The following is a 13,307-nucleotide window of genomic DNA, read 5'->3' as shown; positions in this document are numbered from 1 at the left end:
CGTATATCCTAAACTATATTCAGAAATTAATAGAGCGAAGCAACTAGGAAAATCAGTCTGAATGACGTCATTCGTTTACGGCGTAGTTTTCATTATAACCGGAAGTATATAAACTAAATCAGCAACTCCCAGATATTATTTCATAGTATCCAAATGATAGTTGACACCGTTTTTTCCCCCCACGTGAAAGACGTAAATAATCATAAATGTGGAAGTAAAATATACTGGTGATTATTCTTGATTATGAGCGACAGATTAAAGAAACGGGACACAAAAATCAACAGGAAAGAAAAACAACAGTACAAAACGTTTATTGGAAGTCGTGCTGAAGGTATTTGCTACTGCAGTGCAGGGAGTAGACCTACCCTGTCACCTACTATGCCTTCTACAAAAATGTTTTAGTCAATTCAGTTCAATTCAATTTATTGTACATAACATTCACAAGGAGCGGGTACCAGACGTTTCGCCCCAAAATCAGTTAGGCCTAACACCCAATTCAGTTAGCTCCAGTCAGTTCGCCCCCAAGCCAGTTCGCCCCCAGGTCTGTTCGGGATGCAGATGATTCCTCCTCTGGACATTTCGTCCACTAAATATTCGTCCACTGTTGAACTCGTCCACAACCAAAAATAGTTTTTGGACAATTCGTCCACAATATAAAAAAAAAATTATTCGTTATTTACCGTATATTTCGTCCACAAACTAAATAAATGTACAGACACTGTTTATTTTCGTGGAATATCGACACAGAGAATTGCCAGAGGTGCAGATTGAAGAGCAATTTATATAACAACATAAAGTACTATAATGGACACAGACAGACGACAATATGGTTATAGTTTATTTCATATACAGGGCTCGAAATTCGCCAAAATATATGGTGGCCCAAAAACAAATATCTGGGCGACTAAAATTTCATTTTCAGTGGCCCAAACTTACTTTAGGTAGCCCAAACACGAAATATACATATTTCAGGTTTTAAGCGAAATATTTAAGTAAGCATATAAAATGTGCTTCTAGATAGCAAAGTTACCAACATACATGATATTGAAATTAAAAGAAAACACTGGCTTGAGCAAATTATTTACTTATCTTGTACATATTTTACAAAATATCTCAACTTAATAATTTTTTGTTTACATCATCAACGGAAAATTGCATGGCGTGACTCATCTCCCAGGAATACCTCACGTATAATACAAAAAAACAACTGAGCTACATAATTCTTATTCACGTGTTAGCGAAGTGTAACTGTTGTTCATGTGTTCACTGTTTAATATATATATAAGTATTTGTAAGAAATAGATAGAAGCAAAGTGCGGGTAAGGTTTTTCTTATCTGGATAGAACCTAACTTCATTTGTGCCAGACAGAACTGAAAAACAAATTAAAATTTCTTGGCATGCTTGCTTTTTTCCGTTGCTTCTTGCTATGCGTTTAAGAAAATAATTCCACCCGGCAGAGGACATCATGATCGTGATTTTACTCCGAAAATGGTAACAATTCATTTCATTAGTCAATTCAATAGTCACCAAATTAACTGGCCAATTAAAACCCCCAATTAAAATGGGATTTAAAAAACCAAAAACAAAACAGAAATCGAAACACCACAAAGCATGTAACAAAAACTATAAGACGGCATTAGGGAATGTTAGGATTTGATCACGTATTCGGCCGAGATGTTCCAAATGGATACGAACTGGATCTGAAGAACGTTATACAACATCAGTTTATAATATATATAAATGTTGGCAAATTACGGTAAGCCGATCTGTTCAGTTTTGTGACCGGACCCACGAGCAAAATTTTAATGTGGAATAAATACATGTCATACTATTATTAATAGTAGCTCATATATTATAGAAAGAAGATCACCCAAATAATATTATTTGGGCGACTGACACCATTATGTTTTAATATTTAAGTCGCCCAAACAGGGCTTTGGTCGCTTTGGCGACCTGGCAACAGGCCGTTTCGAGTCCTGCATATACTAGTAATTTACCACGAAACTAATTAACCATTTCAGTGGCTAAGAAATAACATTTTAGATTTATTGGTCTAAATGTTGTAATCGAGTGGACGAATTGTCCGAGGTGGGTGGACGAATTGTATGGTGGACAAATCGTCTGGAAAGTGTCTGTTCACCTCCAGTCAGTTTGCCCCCACATGCTTAACCAATTCGCCCCCACAAGGTACCCGTTAGCCTCCATAAAGATAATCCCTCAATTAGAATAACACTCGCCACAAGAGGCCATATCGAATTGGCATTGCGGTTCAAAGCCCTCTTAGGTGTTAGCCGAATATGCATAATCAGCATCAAGGTTATGTAGCTGATTAACCATTGTTTTAAAATCAAATAAGGTGGAAGTTTATATCGTTTTATTTGTGATACGAACTGCTCATAATTCTTTTTACTCAAATTATTTCTTTATTCTTAAAACAGATCCTATCTCTGGCAGGAATGGATGTTTTAATAATTGTCGATGATGTGGTTTATGTGTGTAAAAGTGCTCTTTATATATATATATATTAATTAATTAATTAATTAAAATGGTGATTATATCAAATGTGCCCGGACTGACTCATGATCCATCCAAATCGTGGAAAGACGACAATCCATCCCCTCTAAGAAAAGAAACACACACACACACACACGGTTTAACATGTCTCTAAAACCTCATGGATTCCCATGGTCAGCCCCCCCCCCCCAATAAATAGAGAATAATACATGAGTGGCCATTAGAAACTTAGATAACATATATGTCACAAGTTTTAAAATATATCTAATGTTATTTACAGCCATTGCACTTGTAGCGAACTTACACATGATTGTCAGGTTAACTATACGTCACAGTGTAATCTATTTCCACCATGCTGTTTTTCATTGGCTGCATGGCACTGGTGACCTGGTCATCACCTAGGAGCAGCCAGTCGTATGTTTTGAAATTGTTAACACACGTACATGTATTAACAACCCATGTGTTATCAAAAATAAATAATCCATGGTGTTCTCACCCACGAGTGTAAGAAAGATGATTTTAGCAGAGGTTGCTTTGTTTTGTTTTCTTCATTTTTGTTCTTGCTGTGCATGTGTGTTTGTTTGAAAGGTATTAGGGGAAGGAGGAACACGGGTTTGGGTTTATTTGTTGGTAGATAGGCAGGCATAAATACGTTGTGGGCCCAGCCTCTGATTAAAATCAGGATTGAGGATTTTGTTTGTTTGGTATTGATTGTTTGGTAGGTATTAACATGCTTATATTCCGAGGGTTCAAACACGCTAACTGGGGGCACAGCCTCTGATTAGAATCAGGGGTTGCTCAGGGTTGAATATTAGCAGTGACCTTTATTGACTAAGGGCAGCTAAGAAGTTTACAAAGGTAGTCCGTTTGACGACCATCGATTTTAGAGTCTGTCGAGTATGGTACCATTTGAAAAAGACACTGAAACTGAATCGAATGTGACAAAACACACCGCATCTGTGTTTGCGTGAACTTAGCACTACTATCGTTGTAAATACCTATATCGCCTCCTTAATTTTGTTCTACGATTGCCAGCCCATTCCACGACGCAGCATAGCTTACTATCGTAAATTACTGTGAAAATTTGCAATAGGTACAAGGCAGTTGTAAGGCACTAACGTAGCTGTCAAATGGCAGTTAAATGATGATTTGGTAATTTTCTAAGAAGGATACTAACTTTTTGTATAAAAATGGATCGAATATATACCAAATATATTTTATAAAACTCGGCATTCGATGAAAAAGCATTCTATGCCATACGATTTTCACACAAAAATACGGGATATAACTCATGTCTTATGCAGGGATCTCACTGACCCTCGAAAAGTGTCTTTTGAAGCATGGAACTTGGACAGGACTCTTATTTTTTTAGTTTTAACTTAAAATCCTATTATGGGACTCCCCAAATTTCACAAGAAAGCTCAAATGACCCCCAATGGAGAAAGGCCAGTGAGAACCCTGGTCTTATGCATTCGGCAATTATCGCTTAGCACATAAACTGACAAAGTTACTTCATGGATGTCCGATACCAATTATCGCTTAGCACATAAACTGACAAAGTTACTTCATGGATGTCCGATACCAATTATCGCTTAGCACATAAACTGACAAAGTTACTTCATGGATGTCCGATACCAATTATCGCTTAGCACATAAACTGACAAAGTTACTTCATGGATGTCCGATACCAATTATCGCTTAGCACATAAAACTGACAAAGTTACTTCATGGATGTCCGATACCAATTATCGCTTAGCACATAAACTGACAAAGTTACTTCATGGATGTCCGATACCAATTATCGCTTAGCACATAAACTGACAAAGTTACTTCATGGATGTCCGATACCAATTATCGCTTAGCACATAAACTGACAAAGTTACTTCATGGATGTCCGATACCAATTATCGCTTAGCACATAAACTGACAAAGTTACTTCATGGATGTCCGATACCAATTATCGCTTAGCACATAAACTGACAAAGTTACTTCATGGATGTCCGATACCAATTATCGCTTAGCACATAAACTGACAAAGTTACTTCATGGATGTCCGATACCAATTATCGCTTAGCACATAAACTGACAAAGTTACTTCATGGATGTCCGATACCAATTATCGCTTAGCACATAAACTGACAAAGTTACTTCATGGATGTCCGATACCAATTATCGCTTAGCACATAAACTGACAAAGTTACTTCATGGATGTCCGATACCAATTATCGCTTAGCACATAAACTGACAAAGTTACTTCATGGATGTCCGATACCAATTATCGCTTAGCACATAAACTGACAAAGTTACTTCATGGATGTCCGATACCAATTATCGCTTAGCACATAAACTGACAAAGTTACTTCATGGATGTCCGATACCAATGAATACATCTAAGATGTTCCAAAAAGTCGGTAACCAATTCATTATTTAACTAATTCATACTTCTTCGTAAAGATATTTTAATCACTAAGGGGCACTTACGACTACCATAAGGTTGCTTTGTGGAACGGCTGTAAAGTTTACAGTGTCAGTTGTAAAATTCACCGTAAGTCACAACAATTAACCTTAGCTACAATTCTTTTGTGGAACGGGGCCCTGGCAGCAAAAGATATAGAACATACTTTATATTTTGACAGCGCCAGACTCAGCTTAAGTGGCTTTGGGCCAGGTCTCTCTAAAATAGAGCTCAAAACATATGGAAGACACTGCATGTATTTTTTAAAATCTGGAAGTCAACTGCTTATTGCAGTGGACTGGATATGCCATAATTATCTAGTAGAGCTACTGTTTGATAATTGTTATTCAATGCTATGGTAAAAAGGAATCATATTTAATTAGCTTACATTATTTTGGGACAAAATCAAAATCTAGCTTGTAGTTTTAACTGACACTAAGGTGAGCGCATACAAGTATATAAAAATAATGAAATTTCCATTACTACAGGGCTTATTCCAAAGGTCAGTTAATTGATTGTCATTGTCGGTATTGTTTTATGTTTAAGCGATTTGCATGAAATAAGAACAGATCAGACCTAAATTGACACCAAAACTTACATGATGACATAGCCCTCCAAATATTACTGTAATACACAATAAGTAGGCTACGTTGTTTATGCTTTGTATTATGTAATATAACTAAGTATATTTGGGTAAAAAATAAAATTGTACAGATTTATTTTTCTTTTGATATTTTATTTTATTAGTAGCCTACTAATATCCAAATTGAAGCACTATAGGAGGAGAGCCACTCCCGAGAAAATTCTTTACTGGAGATTTTACCCCCTCTGGCATTGTCAGTTTATTTCATCCCTTTGGCATTGCCAGAAAGAGGACTGCCACCCTAGACTATCTGTAGGCCCTATACTAAAGCACGTGCAGTTCTACCTTTAGTCTCTTTCTACTGCATTATTATTAAAAAACATTTACTTCAGAGACAACGTAAGTCAAGCTGCATACCATGGCTGTTCTAGCATTTTGTATTCACCCCTGTATTAAACAGATTAAATATGTATAATATAATGGGGTAATTTGTAATTTGTAAAAAAAATTTTATTTGAGTTGGTATGGGTTTAAAACTTAAGAACTTGTTTTTATATGCATTTTAATTTTATTTATTATGAAGTTACATGCCAATTAATTTAACTGTGCAGCTAAAATTAAAACTATATAATGTTCCTTTTGAAGCAAACAGACTATATACAGTGAGCACATGGTGTTTATTCAACAGGAACATTATATAGTTTTAATTTTGGCTGCACAGTTAAATTTCAGTGTGATAATTGGAGGGCTAGTTGAATTTGAGAAGGGCCAGTAAGATTTTTCTTCAACTGGCCCTGCTTACGACCATGGTTTTCATGTTAATTTTCAACCCTGGTTGCTCCCATAATAAACTGAGGATTGATGGTAATACTGTACTATTATGATGTCGGCTAACACCAACAGGGAATATTTTGTTTTCAAAATCGTGATTAGCGATATTTCTAGTCGGTTGAAAATTGATTAGCGACTACTGTTTAATTTTTTTTAATTAGTGTGTAGATACTGAACAAAATATTCCCTGTCGAAGAATGCTTTAAACCACAAACGACATGGCCTCTTCTTACACGTGTATGTGTAGCCTAAGTGGTATTCATTGTCGTTTGTAAGATAAGGGATTCACGAATGAGTAGATTGTCCTATAATATGTAATTAAGCATCAAGATTATAATAACCTATAATGCACATAATGATTACAGTTAACATGTTAATACATATTATAAAACACTTTCCTTTTTTGATAGTGGCCTCTTCTTGTTTGTGTAAGTGGTATTCACTGTCCCTACCTCGTGTACTAAACACACATTTTATTTTTTGCCAAAAAATATACATTTTGTACTTTCAATAGTTTCATGGTGAAATACATAACATTTTGATCAGTCTAAATCAAAACGCCTCTCGTATCACAGCGGAAGACACACCAAACCCTACGTTGCTTTTTGGGGGGGGGGGGAGGGGGGGGGGGCGAACTGGTGATTCATTGGGGGCGAACTGACATATGTTTTGGGGCCGAACTGACTGGGGGGCGAACATGTTTGGAGACAAAATGTTAGGCATTCCAAGGAGCAGATACAATAACAATAGCAACAATTCCATATATGTACATTCTATAGTAAAACATATATGGTTAACAACTAATACTAATAGTTCTATACAGTTATTTACATGCAAGTTGTTAACCTGCTGATACTGATAGTTGATAATCATAGATAATATTCATGGACTGATGGTAGTACGTCAAGAATAGCTTGATAATTAAAACTTTTAATTTAACTGATTATAATTTGTTTTTGACTCAAATTCCATTTGTTAAGAGCAGTGTAAATTTATATTCTTTGCTTCAGGACAGGGTTTTGCAGACAGAAGGAAAAAGAAAATACAGTATGAATATCTCAAGTTGAAGAAAAAAGAAAACAAGGCTGTATATGATGGCCGACCTATTAAAGACAGACATGGAATGCACCCAGAAGGAAGGTACATAAATGTATTTTTATACACATAACCAAGTTAATAAGAAACATAAGAAACACACTTGTAATAAGTAACCACATGACCAACATGCAATACCTTAATTTAACATAAATCATTCTGCAAGTTGTACTGATTTTACGGAACTTAAGATTCAAGTATTATCCTTGTTCTAGCTCCGGTAACATAAGACTCGTGACACTTGTTTTGACAATAAAATCGGTATGATATACAAGCTCGTACAGTAATCTCTATAGAATTTATTACTGGACTATTTCTTTATTTCTTTAGGGTTCATTAAAAGTTAATTTTATAATAAGATTTAACATTTAAAAAATTTAAAATATTTGTAGTCTAATATTGGGATGACACCGAGTATATGATTTCATTTTATTAAAAAATAAGCAATATCCTACATTAAATTGCTTTTATAGCTAAAAGTAAAAAGTATTATTCAGCTACAACTGTTTAGTAACTTTTTGAAAACGATCAAGAATGATTTTATGTATCAATAACAATGTCATTCTTGTTTTCGAATAAATTTTGGAATGTTTATTATAGATATTTACGAATATGGTTTGCAGTGCTTACATGAAAGCAAAAGTAGGAAATTAGAAATATTTGTTACACTTTATTGAGATTTTGAAAGTGTACAGTAAAATGGATTTAAACTGTGAAGCTCTTATTTAGTCATTTATTATAAAGTCGCCCTTTAAAAATTTATTTGTCTACTATTCATTTCACCTAGGTACCTTTCATCCACTTGTTTTTACACGTATATTATTTCCAGTGGTAAATATTGTCATTTGTGGAACAACAAAGTTCTGTAAATTATAATTGTTTAGTGGTAGTCATCTGATATAATATATTAAAAGCTTAATAATAAATTTGCAATTGCTACCATTATTAACCAACTGTTCAAAAATGCCCAGTATGAAAATTAGTTATAACTTGATTTTCGATGTTAGCTAAGAAAATAACTGTAAAACACTTTTAAAGTCATGGAACACAAATGTTTAAATTCAGCTTTTTTAAAGTTGTGATCTAGTTGATATTCTTTTAAAATATCTATTTGTAGAAATTTATTTCTTTAGTTTAACTATAATGTTGTCATGTTTTAGTAATGTTTACACAATGTTTTTGTTTTTTAGCAGACCATCATTCAAGGGACAACATGCATTCACTAAAACCCAAACTTTGTTTCAAAGACAGAAAGAAGAGAAAATGAAGGAAAAAAAGGTAAATACATGTACATTGAAAACTGCTTGTGTGGTTAAAGTTGAAGAGGTCATATTGCTATAACACCTAAGAAACCTTTTGAATTTAGTACAAAATGACCATATAATTATAATGCAGGCACCTAAATTAAAAGGCCACATTTTTATAAGCATTGTATGTGGGAGTGTGGTGGTTAGGCAGTGGGAACTGCCCCTCACTCCAACTATGATAATTGTCATGCAATGGCTTTCACCACATCCATCCAGTTGAAAGTTGAATTAATACATTATTGGCCCCTAAGTCATTGCCTATGATTTAGGATTAAACTTTGATATTTTTTTAACCCAAGTTTCACAATACCTGAGATCATGTTTATTGCTACACTTGAAATAGCATTCTCCATGTTATAAAAGAAGGAAGGAAATGTTTTATTTAACGACGCACTCAACACATTTTATTTACGATTATATGGTGTCAGACATATGGTTACGGACAACACAGATATTGAGAGAGGAAATCCGCTGTCGCCACTTCATGAGCTACTCTTTTCGATTAGCAGCAGGGGATCTTTTATATGCACCATCCCACAGACAGGGTAGTACATACCACAGCCTTTGATATACAAGTCTTGGTGCACTGGCTGGAACGAGAAATAGCCCAATGGGCCCACCGACGGGGATCGATCCCAGACTGACCGCACATCGAGCGAGTGCTTTACCACTGGGGTACGTCCCGCCCCTCTCTGTGTTATGGTCCACTTTTTAAAACATATTTCAATTGCTTATACATGTATAAACCTATATTGACAAATAAATAAATGAATAGAAAAACATAAATATACATGCAGACTATGAAAATTGCCAAGCTCAAAGACTGGCATATTAAAGATTAACTTTTTAAGAAAGTAAATTTAAAACCAAGTTGTAGTCAAATATCAGGAGATGACATTATGTATGTTTTCATTTCCAAGAAAGGCTGTTTAAAATGTTATACAAATGATTGAAAATCCTGCATTAAATAGCTTTTTAAAAGGAAAAAGGATCAAGAGTTAAAGTCTGGAATTGTGACATAGTTTGTATTATAATCAGGGGTGCAGAAGTGGAAAATATTTCATGAGCCCACCAGACCAGAACCGACTGAAATTTACTAGCCCGTCAGCATTTCTACTAGTCCGCCAGCCTATAGAACAATATATTATTGTTTAACAATATTATAATGTACACTGTCTTCACTTCAAATGATAGATATATATATATATTTGACAAAAGCAATAATAATGACATTTGTTTGAACAAGTGATCAGCATCACGTGGGAAACGATTGAATCAAGCCTGAAACCTTGATTGACAAAACACTAAAAAAAAAATATTTTGGTAAAAAAAAGTTTCTTTCATATAGATTTAGAAAATTCAAGTTACATCCCACAAGTATTTAACAGAACAATCTGTTCAAAACTACTGGCAACATACTTTCAACGTAGACAAGCCATTTGTAGGAAGTATTGACCTTTTACCAGTTGTTTTCAGAATGTCGCGCTTGCGCAGTTCGGAATTCCAAAGTCGTCCATTGTCAATGCGGTACATGTATTTTGTGTGTATTTTGTCATAATTCTAAATAGTTTGTTTGAGTGGTTTGGAATTCGGACATGACTAGTGCAGATTTGATGTAAATTGTTTGATTTGCTGTATCTTGTACTTACTGAAAACATTAGAATGACCTCACATTTAAGGTCCTTGTTTTTGGATAAAGATTGGAACATTTTTTGTGGGTATTTTGTAAGATGTTTTGCTACACCAACTTGAAAGCAAAAATAGGCATAAAACTTATTGCTCAGTATTGGAAATATAAAGTATACAGTAATGTGGATTTAAATTGTACAGCTCAGTGTTCGTATATTGATTTTAATGTTAACCTTTAAGTCTGAAATAACATGTTGAGTGAAGGCGACAGGCCCTAAAACAAGGATTTTTGGTTCTGTTTACTTTCAGTGAACATTTTGTTCCAAAAATTAAAAAGTTAATTTAAACATTGACAGACAGACAGTTTATTAAGTAAAAGGCCTCTGGCCCAAAATACAATCAATTTACACAATGTAAGAGCATGTGTTACATGATTTAGTCACATAACGGTCTGCCATTTAATTTTATATTATAGTAATAACTGTACGGCAGTGCATTTATAAATATTCAGTGTAAAAAGGTTCACCATTCTTTAATGATTTTCCTAGAAATTTGACACGGCATGGTAGACCAAACACTTTTGGGACATTTTTACAATTTTCGGGGCACTTTTTTTTGCATTAAATATACACAAAAATTTATTGAATTGAATGTAATTTATGTGCTTGCTTTGATAAATGAATGTCAAAAGATGTAAAAGGCATATTTTATTAATTAATAATACCTTTTGGGGTGTTTTATAAAGTCAATTTTAGAATTAATTTGTGAAAAAGGCTTGTTTAATCTCAGGGCAGCATAGTGCTGATTAAGGCAAGATGGTGCTAGACTATTGAGGCATGGTGCTGCACAATGCTAAAACAAGCTACGGAAAACACTTAATTCATTCTCAATCTAAATACATAATATAAGAATTTTGATAAATTTAGTGAAAAAAAAATAGTTTTGAGATGGCATCAGATTAATGAAGATAATTGTTAATGGTAGACCAGCATTTACTTTGATTAACAACTAGTTTTAATATTTTAGAATTGTGTAGTGATCTACGTCACTTGCAAAATGTGTGGGTTTTTTACATTTGCTTTAAACTTAGTTTTTCCTGTCTGTTTTAGGAGATCATGATCAAGAAAAAGGAAGTAGACAATGCTCTTCAAAAATACAATAACTCAAAGAAATCTAAATTTTTGAAATTGTGTAAACGAACTCATAAAGGACAACCTGTGATGAAGAACCAGATCGAGTATTTACTGGAGAAAATTCAAAAACAGACTGAACACACGTGAATAAAAAGATCCATATCTGATTTCTGCTTATTTCTGCCAATTTAATGTTTATTTCACCTGTACAAACTGACCTGGGGCAAGTTCAGCCAACCATTTGTCACTAATGCTACACATAAAACCAAATGACCACTGCAAGAATCAGTCAGAATAGTTTGTAAACGTTTACAAAAAACGTCTGGCTGAACTTAAGCCTGTATTGAGCCATCACCAGTGTATTCATTGACTTAGCTTTCACTTGTATATTACTCACAATTTTCACATTATCAGATTCATGATGGTCGGTCACTAAGTCACGTTTGATGAAAACATACAAACCTGTAGCACCTCTGGAAGTTTTGAGAGTCGGATGATGTGTTGATCAGGGGACAATATTTCAAAATTTTACCAGCAGGAACCAGCTTCGTGTAATTTTCACCCAGGCAACTGATTGTTTGGTTACTCAATTACATCTGCATTGCAAATAAAATTGTAATGATCCATGAGTTTTTAAACTTTTAATTTTAGAATATAAATGTTCACCATGCAATCGATTGGCAGTGCACTTGCATTTAAAGTTGTGTAATCGTTACGCAAAGAAGCAATGATTCATATGACATATTGTGCCCTGGACCCAATTTCACAAAACATCGTAAACCAAGTTTTGCACGTAAACGTAAATCTATGACTAGACCACAATTCTTATTACTACTAACTACTCAGTACACTAACAGAGCCGGTTTATCCTAGTAAGACATGTAGAACGTGCTATGGTCCCCGCGCTTCAGGGGGCTCCGCGGGGCTCCGCGGTGATGTATACATTTATTTTCCCCAGGATATTTTTACCCTGTCCACGAGGGGGCCGCAAAATATATATCCTGAGAAGGGCCCCCCGCTGTTATTTGTGCTACAGGCCCCGCGGATCCTTAAACCGGCTCTGTACACTAATATAGTTTAAGTAAAACTATTTAATTTTCTTTTGTCCTTGAAATGCTCCCATCTTCCGAAATGATATAATTAACTGCGTGAAATAGATGTCAAACACGTGTAAACGTCTGACCGGTATAACTGCTTGTGGCAGACGTAAACTTAACAATGTTTTGTGAAAGGGGGCCCTTGGTGGATACAGCTATGTATCCACTTGCTAAGCAGGATGGTACAGATGTAGACCCTCAAGTAATTTTGAACTAACCTTTATTAATAAGTTCTAGCTTTCTAGGTAACCACCTTGTTGATTTTTTAAGTAAACCCTGAACCTAAGACTAATCATAGGAGGCTTATTAGTGCTGGGGACACATTCACTTATTAGTCCATCCTACCCCACATCAAAACCCTAAATCTTCATTTTGTGCAACTGTAACAACTTTTTCTTGTAAAGTTTGTTTTGTTTAACGACACCACTAGAGCACATTTATTTATTAATCATCGGCTATTGGATGTCAAACATATGGTAATTTTTACAGTCGGAGAGGAAACCCGCTACATTTTTAAATCAGTAGCAAGGTATCTTTTATATGCACATCCCACAGACATAGCACATACCACGGCCTTTGATATACCAGTCGTGGTGCACTGGCTGGGATGAGAAATGGGCCCATGGGCCCCCGACGGGGATCGACCGCGCATCAAGCTCTAC

At 35.0% G+C, this 13,307-nt stretch overlaps 1 protein-coding gene across 2 annotated transcripts; it reads left to right on the top strand.

The window, feature by feature from the left end:
- The first annotated feature begins 100 nt into the window (after window positions 1-100).
- Window positions 101-12,172, top strand: LOC121382149 (thyroid transcription factor 1-associated protein 26 homolog). 2 transcript variants are annotated; one of them, XM_041511659.1, is made up of 4 exons: window positions 101-331; window positions 7,395-7,524; window positions 8,670-8,757; window positions 11,525-12,172. In XM_041511659.1, exons 1-4 carry the CDS (start codon window positions 244-246, stop codon window positions 11,693-11,695), a joined length of 477 nt encoding a protein of 158 aa, XP_041367593.1. In that variant the 5' UTR covers window positions 101-243; the 3' UTR covers window positions 11,696-12,172. The 2 variants fall into 2 exon arrangements, with proteins under 2 accessions (XP_041367593.1, XP_041367594.1); XM_041511660.1 differs by having other exon boundaries at window positions 104-331; window positions 8,673-8,757.
- Window positions 12,173-13,307: the final 1,135 nt, after the last annotated feature.

Source organism: Gigantopelta aegis, chromosome 9, assembly GCF_016097555.1.
Source record: "Gigantopelta aegis isolate Gae_Host chromosome 9, Gae_host_genome, whole genome shotgun sequence".
NCBI classification, from domain to species: domain Eukaryota; kingdom Metazoa; phylum Mollusca; class Gastropoda; order Neomphalida; family Peltospiridae; genus Gigantopelta; species Gigantopelta aegis.
This window is presented reverse-complemented; position numbering and strand designations above follow the sequence as displayed.

What these genes read in the sequence shown, in the direction of transcription:
- LOC121382149 (XM_041511659.1), top strand. Translation starts at nt 244, where the DNA reads ATGAGCGACAGATTAAAGAAACGGGACACAAAAATCAACAGGAAAGAA. An exon ending in GGAATGCACCCAGAAGGAAG is followed by an intron (nt 7,525 to 8,669) that starts GTACATAAATGT and finishes TTTGTTTTTTAG; the next exon opens with CAGACCATCATTCAAGGGAC. An exon ending in AGAAAATGAAGGAAAAAAAG is followed by an intron (nt 8,758 to 11,524) that starts GTAAATACATGT and finishes TGTCTGTTTTAG; the next exon opens with GAGATCATGATCAAGAAAAA.